The 18,535-nt window shown below is 42.1% G+C and overlaps 1 protein-coding gene and 1 long non-coding RNA gene across 5 annotated transcripts in view; one reads left to right on the top strand and one right to left on the bottom strand.

Moving 5' to 3' along the window:
• Positions 1 to 15,718, top strand: part of LOC119483375 (SH3 domain-binding protein 4-A-like) — a 25,853-nt gene extending 10,135 nt beyond the window's left edge. For both annotated transcript variants that reach the window (XM_037761429.1, XM_037761428.1), the window contains exons 2-5: positions 1,687 to 1,853; positions 2,550 to 4,903; positions 13,493 to 13,681; positions 13,803 to 15,718. In XM_037761429.1, the coding sequence (XP_037617357.1) occupies positions 1,730 to 1,853; positions 2,550 to 4,903; positions 13,493 to 13,681; positions 13,803 to 14,027 (2,892 nt within the window). In that variant the 5' untranslated portion in view covers positions 1,687 to 1,729 and the 3' untranslated portion in view covers positions 14,028 to 15,718. The remainder of the gene's footprint in view (positions 1 to 1,686; positions 1,854 to 2,549; positions 4,904 to 13,492; positions 13,682 to 13,802) is intronic.
• Positions 6,032 to 18,535, bottom strand: LOC119483413. Of its 3 annotated transcripts, none has more exons than XR_005205672.1 (3): positions 18,285 to 18,535; positions 16,655 to 16,760; positions 6,032 to 10,719 (listed from the first exon to the last, which is right to left on the bottom strand). It is a non-coding gene; the product is annotated as an uncharacterized LOC119483413 (long non-coding RNA). The 3 variants fall into 3 exon arrangements; XR_005205673.1 differs by having other exon boundaries at positions 16,709 to 16,760; positions 18,285 to 18,530; XR_005205674.1 differs by lacking the exon at positions 6,032 to 10,719 and adding an exon at positions 14,832 to 14,916 and having other exon boundaries at positions 18,285 to 18,422.

Raw genomic sequence — 18,535 nt, 5'->3', positions numbered from 1 at the left:
TCCCATTTGAACAGATGCAGCCGTTAAACAAGCTCCACTTTCTCTTCACTGCATGCTCTGCATCCCACAGTGCACCTCTGCTGCAACCTCCAGAGAGGAGCTCCTCTGAAACAATCCCAGTTTTTCACTTTTTGTGTCATTTTGAGGCATGAGAAACAAAAATGCTAATACATCTGCTCAATTCTGTCATTCAAAAAAGAGCAGCAGAGGTTTAAATAAAGACCAAAGATCTGTGGTGCAGCAACAAAAGCACAAAAAGTAAAGCAACTTTGTCATTTTGGATCATATTGTTCAAACTGAGTGGAAAGCAGTGAAAGGGGTCATATAGATGAACCAGGAATTTTCAATGTTTAAAAAAGTTGTTAGTGCCCGGGATACAGCTGTTTTTGTTATTTTGGGGTCTTTGCATTGATGTGGAGAGAGTTAATCTAACACTTATTTAGAGGACGTTATGACCAACCAGTCTGTGTGTTATTCTCAGTTTTGGATGAAAACAGAAGATGCTATAACATAGTGAAGAGCTGTATTTTAACACCTGCATCTGAATCACAATCCTCAGCGTTTAATGTGAAAACACTGAGCAGACATTCAGCTCCAAACATTAAAGCTCTAATGAAGATAATCAGTGAAAGACATTTACATGCAGCTTCTACAGTCTGTGTTGATTTAATCAGATTAAAATGGCATCATTAGTGTGCAAATGTGAATGTTCCCACTGCCGCTGCTCGCCACGTCCTGCAGGAATAATAAAAGTCTCTTGTGACTGAAGGGAACGACGTTTTACTGCAAAACAATTTCTTGCTTACAGTCCTCTGCTGACTGTGTGTTTTCATACACAAATTGAATCACATCTCATTTCTGACAAGGAAATTGGTAACTTGCTTGACACATCGGAGATGTAAATACTCAAAACACACACAGCCAGGGGAGAGAGAGATGGTTGCCGGTTTGAATCCCCTGTAGGAAAAGATAACTACTGGTGTGACTGCACACAGCAGCCGAGCCTCTGAGGTTGAGTGCGAACTTACGATTTCTGTTGGCAGGGAGGAGATATTAGCTATAACTGTGTAAGTTTATGCTATATAGCCAAAAGAATGCAGACAGAGGTGTCCAAATACTCAGGCTATTTTTCTTGATGCTCTCTGGCTGAATGGGATCAAATCCCTTCAGCAGGTTCAACATCTGGTGGAGAGACTGAGACCAGAAGAGTGGAGGCTGTTTATTCAGGTGTTCACATGATGAAATGTTCTTGCCTCATGCTTTACATTATGTTTCTGACCTTCTCCATTGCCACTTTCACTCAGAACTTAAATCTCCTTTTGTTTCATTTCGTCATTGCTTTTCGATTGCTCTCCTCATCACATCTCTCTCTTTCGTCTCCGCTCAGCTCTCTGCTCATGCTCCTTGCATCGATTTAAAAAAAAAAAAAAAACTCTCCCTGTTCTGCCGGGAGTCATTTCTTTCCCCAGCACATCCTTCAAAAATGCACTGATATTTGTCAGACTTATTTTCTGCTGCTGCAGCTTTGACCTTTGTAGCCTTTAACTGCGTGAGTGATTTAGAAAATTGAGCTTCCTACTCCAATGTCGCTCTATGTTTGAGCATCAGCTAAATGCCTGGATGCAGATGTATTTAAAATTGTCTGGTCGCTCCCACCCTGAAATGCTTTGTTTGTTTCCCATCCAGATGAAAAGCTGCCAATGAGCGAATTCTATGTAAAGTAGCGGCCATGGCTGCCCATCGCATCATCAGAGTGACGAGCAACAATCACATCCTCCCTCGCTGCAAGTCTGAGGGGACGCTCATCGACCTCAGCGAAGGGGTCACCGGGGCCAGTCTTAACGATGTTAAAGGTCAGTGTTTCACTGTATCCACACCAGTTTTACTTCATAAAGAAATGATGGGTTGTGTAAGGTAGAAGACTCAGTTATTCAGTCATGATTCATTTGAAGAATGAAAGTTCACTCAATATCTCCAGAATTAGTTGTTTTATTATTGTGCTTTTCATCTTTTGTAATGAAATAGATATAGATATAGATGAGATAATTCAGTCATATGTTGGAAACAGAATTATCCTTTCCCTGGTTCTTTCACTTCACTGGTTGCACTTCATTACAGCTTTGTTTACATGCTCTATATACGCTAATGATGTGAACTAAAAATAGAAAATGATGCAGTAAATTATGCAGTTCATCTGCTCATACATTTACTTAGTGATCTGAAAATTTTGTCTTTGCATTCTGAGGTTTTGTTTTTTGGCTGCCTTCCTTTTTCCCCAGAATCAGGTACTTCCTTTAAAGTTTTAATGTAGTCAACTGAACCACTGAACCATTTGGACACAAGCCTTTATGTCTGATCTGTAGTACAACCAGCCTATTATATCTGTGTCTGATTACGAGATAATCACTGTTAACTGCAGTATTTTGAGTAATCAGTAATCATTGAGTGATTACAGTAAGTGCACTTATCTATAATGGTAACAAACCAGTTACAAAACCACTTTGCAATCAAGGCACAAGACCATCACTAACGTTGTTTTTCCTTTTCAGTGCCTTCTCCCAGTGCCTTAAGGCTGGACACTTCAGCCTCCTATGGAGATGCGCAGGAAGTGGTTGCCATAAAGGATTATTGCCCCAACAGCTTCACCACGCTGAAATTCTCCAAAGGTGATCGTCTCTATGTGTTGGACACGTCAGGTGGAGAGTGGTGGTACGCCCACAACAACATGGAAATGGGCTACATTCCAGCCGCCTACGTCCAGCCGGTCAATTTCAGGAACTCTTCGCTTAGCGACAGTGGGATGATTGACAGCCTTGGGGAAGGATACGAGGATGGGTCGAAGGAGTTTGGAGGTTTGGGGGAGTGGACAGGGATGACCCTTAAGCCCTCTCCAATTTACAATAACAGTCCCTTCTCTGTGAACCCCTTTATCCGTCCAATAGATCAAAACTGCAAAGATTTAGGTGTAAGGAACTCAACAGACCTTATTCTGTTTGATGCACTGGCATCTCCATCATCTTGCTCAAACTTTAACACTAGTACAATCATGACCAATGGGTTCAGCAGCTTCCACATTAACAACACCACCCCAACCAGCCCAAACCAAGAGGTTGTACCTAACCTCCAGAGGGATAACCCGTTTTTCAGGAGTAAACGTTCCCACAGTCTCTCAGAACTGTCAGTCCTGCAGGCGCAGTCCAATCCAACCTTACCTTCCTCGGGATTCTTCACAGGTCTTAAGGCTCCTTCACCGGAGCAGTTTCAGAGCAGGGAGGACTTCAGGACTGCTTGGTTGAACCACAGAAAACTAGCCAGGTCTTGCCATGACCTTGACTCCTTGGGCCAGAGTCCCGGGTGGGGCCAGACACAGCCGGTGGAGACCAATATTGCGTGCAGGTTGGACAGTAACGGAGGAGTTGTTCAGCTCCCGGACACCCAAATCAGCATACACATCCCCGAAGGCCACGTCAGCCATGGAGACCACCAGCAGATCTCCATGAAAGCCTTACTAGACCCTCCTCTGGAGCTCAACAGTGACCACTGCTCCACCGTCAGCCCTGTGGTGGAGATCAAGCTGAGCAACATGGAGACCAAGTCCTTTATGACGTTGGAGATGAAGGTATTGGTAACTGTCAAGAAGGAGAGTTGTCACACTGCAGAGGTGCTTTGCGTTCGAAGTGACTGTAAAGAAGGGCCTTACACGCCCATCCCTAATGCTTACATCTACAAGGATACAGTCCAGGTGCAGCTGGATAGTCTAGAGCCTTGTATGTATGTGGCTGTTGTGGTTCAGTCACAGTACATCAGCCAAAATACCACTGTTTGGGACCACGTGCAGAGGAAAGTAACTCTGGGCGTCTACGGGCCCAAGCACATTCACCCTTCCTTCAAGACAGTCGTGGCCATGTTTGGGCATGACTGTGCCCCCAATACCTTGTTGGTAAACGAGGTGGGCCGGCAGGCTAGCTCCAGCCCGCCCGTGGCCCTCCAGCTGTGGGGGAAGCACCAGTTTGTGCTGGGGTACCCTCAGGATCTCCAGGTGGGACTGTACTCCAACATGTCCAACTACCAGGTGAAGGTGAACGAGGGCGCGGGGGTGATTCGGGGATTTCAGGTCAAACTGGGGAAAGTCAGCAGGCTCCTGTACATGATCACATCACACAACCCCAACAGCATCTCAGACTTCACTCTCAGGGTCCAAATCAAGGACGCCCTTGACTGTATCCTCACCCAGTTCTGCGTCCAAACGCCGCCACCACCGCCAAAGACCGGAGCAAGGATAACGGGCCAGAGGAGGTTTCTGAAAAAGAAAGAGGTGGATAAGATTGTCCTCTCACCACTGGCGGTCACTTCTAAATACCCAAAGTTTCAGGATCGGTGCATTACCAACCTTAAATTTGGCAAGTTGATCAAAACAGTGATTAGACAGCACAAGAGCACTTATCTGTTGGAGTACAAAAAGGGGGATGTTATTGCTTTGCTCAGCGAGGAGAAAATCAAATTGCGTGGGCAGCTGCGGACCAAAGAGTGGTACATTGGATACTATCAGGGGAAGATAGGCCTTGTCCATGCCAAGAACGTTTTAGTTCTGGGTAAGGTCAAGCCCATTTATTGGTGTGGGCCGGACTTAACGACCACAATGCTGCTGGAGCAGATCCTGAAGCCTTGCAAATTTCTAACCTACATCTACGCAACAGTGAGGACGGTTTTAATGGAGAATGTGGGCAACTGGAGGGCCTTTGCAGATGCCCTGGGGAACGGGAATTTGCCACTGAATTATTTTTGCCGGACCGAGCTGGACAATGAGCCGGAGAAGGTGGCATCGGTTCTGGAGAAACTCAAAGAGGAGTGTACGAACATGGAGAACAAGGAGAGGAAGTCTTTCCAGAGGGAACTCATGATGGTAAGACCAATCATGTTTTTATTTCTCATTGGTTTCTGTTTTATCGTGGACTCATTTTCAGCAAGTCTTGTGCGCATATTGAGAGAGATGTCTTCCAACTGTTACATTGCTGCAAAAACATTTATGCTCAGTAAAAGCATTTACTGCACAGATAAATGTTAAAGTAAATTGTCTGGCATTACCGTAACACTGCTGCAACAGCTATTATGCTCAAATGATGTCCATTACAAACTGAGCAAGAGAAAGCTTTTGTCCCTCAGATGGTTGCTGCATCATTAGTTAAGCTTTGTTGAAGCTAAAACAACAGAAATGTAATTTCCTAAACAGTCAGAGTTAATCACTTTGCGACATCGGCCCTTAACATGATTTCTTTCCACTTCAGCATGTGTTGCAGTTGGACAATGTGACACAATCTGAGTGTGAACTGGAAGGATTTGAGTCCTTATGCTCAGTCACATGAATGGTAAACAACTTGTCTTACAGCCTGAGGTGGCTCACAGTGGGAGCAGCCACTACATGAAAAATGAAAGGGGGGCTGGAGGAGAAAATCCTTTAAAGGGAAGCATATAAAACTTAACATCTGCAGTTTGAGCAAAAACAACTCTGTCAAGCAAACGCACGCTGGCCTCAATGTGTTTTCTTCTCCGACAGCGCCGGCACCCTGGGGGAAGCAAAATAGTCCTGCGACATTTCCCTCGCCAGACGCCATTATTCAAAAAGTGCTTTAGCAAAGTACATTTTCCAACTGTTGTTTATCCAGGCAGAGTTGATGAAGCGTGCATGCACTTGTTTTGTGGCAGCGACATGCTCAGTGAGGCCACCGGAGCAGCTGGGGGTAAAGTGCCTTGCTAAATAGGACTTTGACAGGAACTGTTAAGGTAAACGAATGTTACTCATTCGCTGTTTTTAACCTTGTTATCCAGAGCAACTCACCTGCAACTACCTCTCCCTGTTTGGCTGTACGTCATGTGGCCTCCCCATAAACTCACAAAGTCTAAAGCGAAGGAGGCATGCTTTTATGTTTTATAAATGGCTTTTATTCTGGCGGGTATACCTTCAACTCCTGCTGAGGCTTTTAAATTTTCTTATCTCTGAACCAGGCTCCATCCTTGACTTCTCTGAGCTCTGTTTTTTTTTTTATAAATATATTTACTGGAAAATGAAACGTGCACACTCAGATGTCCTTCACTGAAGTCCAGCAATTTTCTTCTGAAGTCAGAAACACTTTCATCCTCAAAGATGATGTTGAAATTTGTTCTGCTGACCTTGGTGGAAAGATTTGTCCTCAAGTTTTATAAGCACATGCAAGGCCGATATATGGTTTGCCATTATATGGAATTTACCTCTCTACAGAGAGAAACCTGCATGACATACTGTTTATTATTTGTTGAAAATGCAGGTGACAGTGACTTTCTCATGTTTCAGCAATGGAGCAAAATCTCAATTTAACATCTATTTGAGGTTAAAATGCATACAATGAATTTGTGAATCACATTAAAGCTGAAACGATGATAAAACATCAAACAATTAGTCTATCAATATTCAATCATTTTCAATCAGAAAAAACATCAAATATTCAATAGTTCCTGCTGTGGATTTGCAGATTTGTTTCGTCTTAAGTGACAGTAAATTGAATATCTTTAAGTTCTGGACTGGTGATCAGAGAAAGAAAGCAATCTGGAGACATCAACTTGGGTTACTGGAAATTGTGATGGACATTTTTCTCTATGTTCTGACATTTGCAGCACTGCTTTTGACTGATGAGGTGCTTAATTTGTTTTATGTAGCTGTTAGTGTTGTGCCCCACTACTAGGTCAAGGGCATTTAGCGCTATAATGACTTAACAGCCTTTATGGCATTTATTTGAATTTGGATAAAGGTCATAATAAAATATGACCCAATCTCCCTCAATTTCTTTCTGGTAAGAGATCAGACCTAAATTTCTGTGTGTCCAAGTGTATTTCTTGTTTGGATGTTTGGTTTGGGCAGTTTGGAAATTAGATTACTCCTCAAACATCAGCAGCTGATCTGCCAGTTTCGCTCAGTCACGCCAGTATTTTGCTTTTTATCACACTGAAAAGTAGATGGATTTTAGTCTTACGATGATTTTCTCCTGGATTTTTATAACCAGGCGTATCTTGAACTTGTTTCCTGATACAAAACGTTGCTGCTCAGTTTGCTGCTGCACTACACCAGTTGTAAACCTCACCAGGACGTGTATGTCCTGCGACATTTTCCCCGGAGAGCAGTAAATTGTCATCAGGCTGCAGGAACAAGGTCCAGTGAGGCACATAGGCTTGAATTACTAAATCTTCTCCTCAAAGGAAAAAAAAAAAGCCTGTCTTATATAATAGTTACTCAATAAAACATTCCTACGTTGAGAACCTCTGGCTTCAAAATCCTCAATTAGCAAACAAGGCCTTCATTCTCTTAATATTGAGGCTTTTATCCAGTCAAGACCTGCTACTTTTCAGGTTATAAATACACATAAATCTGTGAAATGTTCCAAATAAAAGTGTCTGATTTAATGCATTGTGGTTAAACTACAGAATATGTTAGTCTAGTGCGTCCAAGAAACAAATTCAGGTGCACTTCATTACGTATGCAGATTAGTTAATTGGAAAAACGTGTTATGAAAGGCTGGGGTATAATCCCATCCAGTCGACTGGGAATGGATGATGAGTATAAAGTGGAAGGTGTCAGGGAGTGAGACTCAAGGTGGAGACTCATTGTCCCCCCTGTGGTTTCTGTAATGAGAGAGGAGGCAGAAAGAAAGGGTTTGGTGGGAGGAATGTGAGAACTGAAGTGGGAAAGAAAGACACACCTTTATACTGCTGGTTCCTGTTTCTGTTCTGTGCTAAGCTAGGCTAACCACGTCCTGACTCCAGCTTTGGAAAGCATCTTGACATTATCAGCTGATGTTCTCAATAAAGTGAAAACATTTCCTGTCAGCCTGACTCTCTAAAGGGCAACATGCGCCTGCAGCGCATCAACACACCAGCGCTTATTGTTTTCTATGTACAGTGGCACAACTGAAATGACACTTGAGGATATACCACGGTGTTATTTCTTAGTGTCGCTGTGCCCCAGAGCTCTGGAGATGTAGTCAAAACCTCAACACAACCTTTTCATTGTAGACATCATTATAGGCCAGAGCTATAACCGGGAGAAAGAAAGTCCATTTCTCTCAGTTATATTGTATAGAAGCAGGAAGCCTCCAATCCAAAGGTGTGTCCCCTTTTGATGAAGCTCACTTCCTAAAGGAGGTTTTCCATTGATCCAGTTACACATTGTCTTGCTCAGAAAAGCAGCAGCTTGGATCTACGTGAGTCCAAGGTCCCTTCTGTAGATAGCAGCCCTTATAATGGCCAAAGCAGCAGATTTATTAGGGGCTGGGCAGCTATGCTGAGGTTGTGAGTATGAGCCCCGATCAAGGCAGATGTTACATGCCTTAACGGATTAATAATGATGGATCTTCCTCCTATTCTTCCTCCTTCTTCTTCTTCTTCCGGCCCCGACCCACAGCTGCGCAGCAGCTATAATTTCATTTGTTTTCTGGATCCGTGCATCCTGGCTACCATACCTGATAGCACAGTAAGAGGTGTTACTGTATATGATGAATATAGCCTGTTGCCTGCTGCTCTTCATCTCACCAGCTCACTTGTGACTTTTTCTTTGCAGTAATTGAAGCTGATCTGTTTAAATGATTGCACCCAATATATCCATATCTTTTAGTGTAGAGCCGTTTTTATGGAACAGCAGCAGTCTCCAGCAGAACCACACAGGAGTTTAGCAGCAGGAGCATTTTCACTTGTGAACAGAGAAGTTGGTAGTTTTTGGAATCTTGATCTAAATTCTGCAAAAGAGATACGTGAAGAAGAGCAGAGAGATATATCAGCCGTAACCCCGCATGCTTTAATTGCAGCTGTGGACTGTGTGAAACATAAAAAATGAAAGTGTTGCAGCAGAACAAGCGCTCATGGTTTGTCTTCGGGGTTTAGAACAGCTCATCCCGTCTCCCCCTCTCGTCCACACTAGCTGACAGGTGTTCTCGTGTGAAATGTGAGCAGGCATTGATCAGGACGGAGCTGGAGGCCTGGGGGGCATCCGACACCGCCCCGGCAGATCTTTTAACGGCGAGGCTCGAGTTACGAAGGCAGAGGACAAATGAGAGAGACGTCTCTTGAGCTTGTCAGCAGAGTGTTGTTTAATAATAGATCCATGCACTCCTGCAGGGGACGTAATCAATCCCCTGCTCGTAGACTCCCATCTAAAACCAAGGTCTTTAGTCATAAAAGTCAACAGTAACAGGCTCAGAAATGTAAACTTCTTTATAAACATACAGCCGCCAATAAAAACCAGCATGTTGATTAAGCGATGAATATTTTACATGATTATCCAGCTGCAGGTTTATTGGACCACAAACTAGAAATGTGTCTGAGAGACGTGAGCTCCTCTGCAGCTGATCAGACAAAGCAGGAGAGGTGTTTGTCAAAGCTGAAGTAGTTGCAGGAAAAACACCTTTTAGTGAGTTGAAGGCAACACAGCAGCGTCTAAACTGCACACAGCCGCTGAGTCAGATCGTGCTGAGAAGCCTGCTCCACAAAGGAAGTGATTGATCTAAAGTGTTTACTCAACAGCAGCAAGTGAGAATCACCTTCTTCCTGCCAAACTTCCCCTAATAGGACATTACAACCAAACTCGTGAACATACAAGTGTTTGTGTTTCTGCCACATGTGAAGAAGCGTAGAGGCTGTTATGTGGCAGTATTAAGGTGCAACGGAAGATTGAAAATACCAGGAAAGGCAACAAATCTTATCTGCAAAATATACGCAGCGATGGTCTGCTGGACATTGGGGGGTTGATTTTCTTGTTTTGTACAAAACTTCACTGAAAAAAATGTGGAAGAGAGTAGACACATGCGAGCGTACATGAAATCACATCCGCTGGGACACCGACCCGAGTCCTTCATATTAAAAGTAATCTAAAGGGTGATAGAGGAAACACAGAAAATCGTCTCGTTTTTTAGTAACGGTTACAACCTGTTCACACATTGGAAATAAAAAAGGATTTATACGTGTAAAAAAGGGCCTTTAAACATGAAGAATGTGATATTCTTATGTTGGTGCAGCCCTTCAGAAAATTATTCCTTGGGACATTTTTGGGACAAACCTTTTCTAGTTTTATGTGGTTTAGATACAGTTTAAGTTCAGGACTCTTCTCGGAGAACTAACTGCGGTCAGAAAGGGACAGAAGTAGAAGCGTTTAGTTTTTGTCCAAAGTGACAATAACAGGAAAAATAGATTTGCAAAAGGTAAATGTGAACAAATTTAGTCAAATAAGGTCTAATTAGATTGAAAATGCAATGAGGATATGCAGAAATAGCTGCACTTTCATGGCGTGTTGGAGTGCACTGGTTTTTAATATAATAACATATTTAATGACATTTTCAGCTTTGATGTTTCAGTTACTTTTCCAGCACATTATAACAAAATTGAACAAAAACAAGTATTTCAATAGAAACCCTGACACCGCTGCTGTGTGTCTCTCTTTCTTGTTCTCTATCTTCTTTCTTTATCTTTCTGTCTCTGCCTGCTTTTATTCTCCTCCTTCCTCTCCCTCTTTCTGTTTTCTACCTGTCAGTATTATCCTGTGCCCTGCTCCAACTCCTCCCTCCGTCCTGTTGAAGCTTATTTAGCTGACAGCCGCCCGGTCAGCTGTCAGCTCCGTCTGTCCGTCTGCTTCGGGGCTTCCTGCAGGTCGCCGCCGTCTCCTATGTTTCCGACACGTTGGTCTTTGGCGGGGCAGACTGGTTTCTATTTTTAGAGCAGAATTGTTGTGAGTTGATAATGTGGAACCAGAGACATAGATAAAGGAAACGTGTTGTGGTGCACAACACGATTCATACATGCAATAACTTTGTCACAGAGTACTTGCATTAATTCTCCAGTTTTAATGAAGTACAAATTCTTTCACCACCAAAAGGAGATGTCTCATGAGTTAATCTGAGGGACTGAAATCTTCATGTAAATGTCTCCAGCTGGAACCAAAGTGTCCTTGAGCAAGACGATGACCTTTGAGCTGCATCTGGTGCAGTTTGAATATGCGATATGTGTCTCTCAGGAACAGAAAGTGTTTCCCACCCTGACAGGATTAAAAAAATAAATGTCTCTCCTGACTTCCCGAAGAAACAAATCACCGGCACTCAGTCGCTGATGACGGCTTATAACTGAAACGCATTCGTTGAATATTCGTCAGAATAAACTAAGAAACACCTTTTCTCTGTGAGTGCTGGCGATTCGTTTCTTCTGTTCTTGCTACTACCTGGCACCAGATACTGTTCAAGGTTTGGAGACGTGTTCGCTGCTACTTTCTACTTCCTCCTGACCCCCTGACCTTTATTTTGAAGCACAAACTCCTTCCTGTCGTATCTCCGGCTTTAATCCTTTCCGGCTTTAAACAGCGCATCTCTCCTGCACGTACAGGAGCTCCTGATTTGCATTTGAACACATCATGCTCATTTCCAGACAGCAGTGTTGAACCCTGACGTGTGTGTGTGTGTGTGTGTGTGTGTGTGTGTGTGTGTGTGTGTGTGTGTGTTTAGACCGGCTCTATATTTAGACTGAATCAGCAGAAGGAGGACATCCCAGTAGAAGGCCACGGTGCTGGTCGGCCAGGTGGTAGAGAGAGATAGAGGCAGACAGAGGGAGGTGTACGGTGTCCAGTTTGTAGAGAGTTACCTGCACTTGTAGGACATCCAGGTTATTTCACTTCATTACAGAGCTGCAGCTCATAATAGAGACGATGTAAGAGATAACGGATGGGATAGGATTATTCTAATAAATGGAAATTACATGACCTTGGGATTATAAGGTTCTTCCTGTCTTGTCTTCGACAGAGTTAAACAGACTCATTGATGTGCAGTATGTGTAGACTGCAAAGGAGCCGACATCCGACTGTATAGTGAACATTTTTTACTCCAGTAAAAATATACCATCATGTAAAAATACTCCAATACATGTAAAAATCCTGCATTCAAAATGTAATGAAACAACTTTAATTTATAAATGATTCTAATCATAAATTAAATTCACCAAAATTAATTAAAATTATCTAAATATTTCACATAATAATTCAACTTGCAGGCACCTTTTTAATAAATAAGACTTAATACAAAGCATCTCGAGGTTACAGCAATAAATTAGAAAGGAAATTGCTTCAGATTGGTGTCTGTATATGTGAGCGTCAAACAGAAGCTCCTCGAGTTCAGTTTTCAGTTGTGTGTGTGTGTGTGTGTGTGTGTGTGTGTGTGTAAAGATGTAAGAGGCCTGCAGCAGTGGAGATCCCATGTTTTTCTGAACCTACATCTTATCTCTGGATGGACACACATATGCACACAATGCATTTTTTGGTCTTCATTAAAGTCAGTCAGCTGCTTTTAGTAATGCTCCGTATTTTCTAACCCTCATTTAACCGGGTTAGCTGAGTAAGAACGTATTTACAGCAGCAGCCTGAGGGCCGTGAATACTTCCAGGAGGGGCTGAGGATTCTATTCATACACTCAGCCATGAAGAAGAGGGGTGTTTTATGTTGGCCATTCAGCCCCTGTGGCCAGTTTAAAGACAAACAGGCCTATCGACTGTAACAGTGGTTTCTAACAGATACGTTTGAGGGATCATGTGATGATTAACATGGTTAGGGAGAGACAAAAAACAACTTACACAAATGTTGACTTCTCTCATCCTTTAGTGGATGTTTTTACTCCATTAAGCCTCTAAAAATGATTCAAATGAAACCGTTTGAGAAGAAAAAAATCAGTCTGATTGAATTACTCAAAAGGTCACACATTTTGTCATTTTAGGGGATTTAAGACAAAAAGGTTAGACAAGGAAATGGGATTAGAAAAGGAAGTCCAAGTTGGGAAGGTTGGAGCTATATTTGGTCCACATGGTTCCTACCGATTACGATGTGGTAGCTATTCCATTAATAACTTTGTTAGGCCATTGCAGGCAATGTTGCAAATCAATTGTGTATATCAAGTGTAGTATGTAATTATATATCTTTGTGCAATCTAAAATCAAGTCAGATTTTACACATATCACTCACCTCTGGGTCGAAATATTTTGGGGTTTATTTTAGACACTCTTGGGAAAATTACTGTCACAGAAAAGTACCAAAATGTATTTTCTTTCAAGATGTCCAAAGAATATTGAAAGGATTTATGAGCAATTGCTTTTATTTACCCCTTTAAGACTATGATTTTTTTAGTCATAACTTAAGTGTACTGAATGTCAGTTCCATCACTCCAAACCATACGCAGTTTAAGCCCCTATCACTGGAATTTGTATGTAGAAATATCAACTTTTTTTTGTAGAAAAGTAATACAATCCTGCGTTTATGTGTCGCTTTCAGCCCAGGGTTGGATCTGTGCCTTTTTTGATACAACCACCCGGTGTCGTCAAGGTCAAAACGTATAAATCTTTCTGCTCATGTATCATAAAAATAACAAAAGATTTGACATACTCTGTGACTAACTCACAGGCTTTATGTAATTACAACTCCTTTCCACTGTGCCTCTGTCCCCATCAGGCATTGCTGAAGATGGACTGCCAGGGTCTGGTTGCCAGACTGGTCCTGGATTTCGTCCTGCTGACCACGGCGGTGGAGGTGGCGTTCCGGTGGAGGGAACTGGCCGAGAAACTTGCTCGAGTGTCCAGACAGCAGATGGAGGCTTACGAGGCTCCGCACCGCGACAAGAACGGCCTATTGGACAACGAGGTGAGAGACATTGTGTCTATATGTCCACAGGTTCCCAAACAGGGGAAATGTCTGTTTATGAATCACCAATAAAAGTGTTCCTGTCTGTCCTTCCTCTTTGACCCCAATCCCACCCCTTCAGTCCATGTGGAAGCCAGCCTACGACTTCCTCCTGACGTGGGCCGCCCACGTGGGGGACAGCTACCGAGATGTGATCCAGGAGCTCCACCTCGGCCTGGACAAGATGAGGAACCCCATCACCAAGAGGTGGAAGCACCTGACCGGCACGCTAATCCTCGTCAACTGCCTCGATACGCTCCGCGGTGCCGCCTTCTGTCCCACCGGATATGGAGATTTCGCTGTGTGAACGTTTTTTAAAAGGGTCGTCTTCTTCGGGTCATGTTGGGAGTTACTGGAGCTCAGTGTCTTGGACGGTTCGGCAGGACGGCATTGAGGACACAAAGTTTTGGGGATGACCGTCCATTTCAGGGTGTCTGATAAGCCTTGGATCTTCAGGTCAGACATGTACGTCCTGGTCTCTTGTTTGGAGGTTTGGATCGGTATCATCGAATGGCCAGATGTAGAAATGCCATTTGGACAATTTCTGGCATTGGATAAGTCAGTGTGAAACTGGAGGATCTGCCTCTTTCTCTCTTTTCTTTTTACTCTTCTTCATCTCTTTTTCCTCCTTCTTCTTAACCACTTTCTGTCTTTGTCTCTTTAAAGATGTACGTCTATCTCTATATTTTGCGTATCCTACACTATCACATTTTCTCTTTCCGTCTCACACTTTTCTTTCCAACTTTTTTTTTGCTATTCACCTTTAATTCTTCTCCAACAGATTACAGTTTGTATGATTTGTTCTTTCCGTTACCACGTCTCCCTCAGGACAACATCAGAGACCTCAACCACTGCAGTACATAACCACACATACTGTGAACTTTGACCTCTCCGCCATCTTTAAAAGCTTCATTGAAGGCAGAGTGATGTTTTAAAAATGAATCAGAAGTTGTTTAACACATTCAAACATTAAAAGCATTTTCTGCAGTAATTAGCTTGCCAAAAACAGTTAGCCCAATGCTAACTTAACATGTGACTCAGTGTAGTCCATGCAGTAAAGGAACGGTACAGCTGTTTATGCAAGATATACTTTTATTTTTTTATACTTGCAGAACAATACAGGTGATGTATTATCGACAGTGTTATTCTTGTGTATTCTTCTTGGTTTGGGTTTCCATTGTGTAATATGCTGCAGTCTGAAGAGTGAGAAATTCAGAATCAAAATTACAACTTTGGTATGTTCTGTCCAGCGAAAAACAAAAGAACATCGAACATCCAAATCCAGTTCCCTTTTTCAAGCATGGAATCTTGCACTTATTGTAAGTGCATCCCATATTTTCCAGATTTAAAACTGTTGCACAAACAAATGTTTTGTTTTATGAAAGATTATGTGATGAAGATAGACCTAAAACGTACTTCAGAAAAATAAAGATGTCAGAAGTTCCTGCTAAAGGTGCCGTTACGTCACATTTTTCATACCATCTTGGTGTTTTCTTAACTTTCTGACGTCTCCAAAGTGCAGCATAAATATTGAATTATGTTCTTGTGGTACATTTTACTGTTACAGTCAGGTACAGACAGGCCACCACAGTTTACTGCTCAAATAAATGAAACATGTGACTTTAAACTGTGAAGAATTAAGTATCAGAAAATATCTAGTTTTTGTTCAATTCATATTTAAAGAAGCCTTTTGTCTCTGATTTGTGTCTTTTATTTTGTGATTTCAGCAGTAATCAATCAGCTTTTACTGTTAATTTCTACATCAGTCTTTCATTCGGTGTTTGTTCCTGTTTCGTTTCAAAAGGTTTTGTGACTGCTGCGGTGTTCCTGTATCTGTTTGGAATATCAACATGCTCTGAATAGAAAATGTGTGAGGAGTTTATATATTTGTACTGAATGCCGATTGAGTATTGACACATTCTTAGGCAACGTGTCGTGTCACCTGTGACAGATCTGTTTCAGAAGCTTTCAATAAAACAGGAAATGTAATGAAAATCACTATATATGTATGTGTGTGTGTGTGTGTGTGTGTGTGTGTGTGTGTGTGTGCGTGTGTGTGTGAGTGTGTGTGTGTGTGTGCGCAGAAGAAGACATATGTCTGGACATTAAAACACTCTAAATCACACTTAAAAGTACTTTTATAAACTAAAAAGTGGGCCAATTTAGTCCCGAAAAGAATTAAATTAGTAAACTTACAAGTATACTACTAGATATTAGTACATAAAGTATACTTGGGAAATATATTCTTGAAATTTACATATGTATATTTCATAAGTAAACTTAAAGTATACTACTTTTTCATCATGGTTTGGATGTGTTGGTTTGTCCATGTTCTTGGAGCTAGGGTAGCAGTTATTTTGCTTCCAGTCATTGTGCTAAGCTTGGCTAAACACAGTATCTCTGTACCGGATGCACAAAGGTGAGACTGACTTCCGTCTTCTCATCTGACTCTGGGAAGGACTGCAAACACATTTTTCCCAAAATGTTGGACTTTTCCTTTACGATTCTGGGAAGAGGCAGCAAAGGGTTGATAGATTCTTTCCACCTTTGTGCCAATTTGCAAATCATGCCCCGACTGTGATTCTTTCCGCATAAGAGAGTTCACTAAGTGACTGTGTATTGTGTCGAGCGTTGTGTGATGCTGCCATCATGAATTCCACACAGACAATACAGCAGATTCTTTCATGTAAACACACACACACACACACACACACACACACACACACACACACCCATAAAACACATCTAAACATCACACATGAATGCACAAACAATCAAATGTTCTGCTAATGCATCCACAATCAGCACACATGAATGCACTCAGACCCATCCTTGTATGCTCTCTTTCCCATGCCAAACTCATCCTACACACACACACACACACACACACACACACGGTTTAATGTGCTTTAATTAAAGCAGATAATTATTCACCCTCAGAGGACAGGCCACCTTGACAGAGTCGTCCTGTGCCTCTCGATGACTCACCCTCAACATTCCTGCTCGTCTCCTGGATACGACTCAAAACTACATCAAAGCACTATAAGGGAATAAAATAGGTTTTAACAAGCTGCTACTTAAAAAAAGAATGCATCAATCAACTCACACTGTGTTTACAGATTCCCTCTGAAAAGAGAGAAATATTCATATGGAAATTTTAAAAAGTCTCAAAGGTGTAACCTGGCGTTTTCTTTAGGAATGCGGAAGCAGAGCAGAGTATTCTCATCACCTGACACAACTCTTATATGTTACTGCACGAAAAGCTACATTTACAGCCGATTAGACTGTTGTCAGGCTATTAAGGACAGTAAGGGATAATGTACAGGGAGCCGGTCATTGTTGTGAAAGAATCCCCGACAGGGCGATGCTGCACCCCGACGCGGAGCGGAACCTGTTTGTTTTTTTTTGCCTAAACCTAAAAAAGTATTTTTGTTTGTGTTCAAAATGTGACGTTTCATTCAGTTTCACATGTTAGAACGTTGCTTTTAAGTTTCAATTTCACTTTTACAACATAGCAGGCGTAGTAGGCCCCTAATGACCCACATCTATGGTGCTTATAGCGACTGAAAACGCCTATTTAATGGCCTGATAACAGTCGAATCGGGTGCAATTTAGAAGATACAACTTGAAATCTAGACGTGAACAGTTTGATTTAACAACTCTAAGTCGATGACAAACTGTAAACTCCCGTATCACCAAATCTATAATCAGAGGCTCAGGTATTATTCTGCTAATCTAAAAATTGGTGTTTCTGTCCATCAAATCTGAGGATCAGAGAGATGTGAGAGGAAAACAGTCATTTTACACAGCGATCTTTCATTCCTTGATTCGGGACAAATTGGCCAGCTTTGAGTCGCTTTTGAAAATGCAGAGCAGGTGGTGAGATGAAAAGCTTTTGGGACGAGCCGTCAGCCTGTTTCATCTGCTGTTGTCTTCCGGAGCTTTTGTGTGTGCGTGTGCGTGTGTGTGTGTGTGTGTGTTTGTGTGTGTGCGTGCGTGTGTGTGTGTATTATCTGAATGATTATTTGTATCCCTGAAAACTTGACTTCACTACTAGCTGTTTCTCTTTCAGACTGAAGCACAGAGTCATGAATTCTCTCTAAACTGAACCATTAATGATCCTCTTCATCGGACCAACGGGTGACCAACATGTCGTCAGCATTTACAGCTTGTTTTATGAGACATTCCTGGAAACTTTGTGATTTTCAGCGCCTCAAGAACTAATTGATAAACACAAAGCCCATCTATCTACTGCAAGTCTCAGTCAGGATACTCATATAACATATACTGTACCTTCAGCCTGCATATGACAGTTTGTACCAGTCAGACAGCTGTTCACACCTGAAACCTATTGTAACTGTTCACAATGAGCCACATCTGCAGTATATTAGTTGCATATACATCAATACAGAACCACTGGATTGCAACCCAGAATCCAATTTTTGTCACCAAATCTTCTAATGCTTTTTACATTGCTTTATGTTATGTATTTCAAATATTTCCTATGTATTGGGATCTTGAGAAATACAAATGTGTCGGACTGCATTTCCCATGAGCTACTTACTCTACGTGGTCTCAGTATAAGGTGTTGGATGTCCAAACGCAGGACCTACTGTAAGGGTGCAGAGCCATCGTCAGTCACCTTTACTCCCACAGTATTTAGAGATCTAGTGAAGTATCTTTGAATCTCTTAAAATGACAGGATGAGTCTAAACGTGTCCAGATGAGAGACTGCTCTGAGATAATATACTTTGTTTTACCGTGAACTCACAACTACAACAATCCTAACTCGAGGTCCACTGACTCACTAAAAGT

The sequence above is a fragment of the Sebastes umbrosus genome, chromosome 24 (assembly GCF_015220745.1).
Source record: "Sebastes umbrosus isolate fSebUmb1 chromosome 24, fSebUmb1.pri, whole genome shotgun sequence".
Lineage (NCBI taxonomy): Eukaryota > Metazoa > Chordata > Actinopteri > Perciformes > Sebastidae > Sebastes > Sebastes umbrosus.
This window is presented reverse-complemented; position numbering and strand designations above follow the sequence as displayed.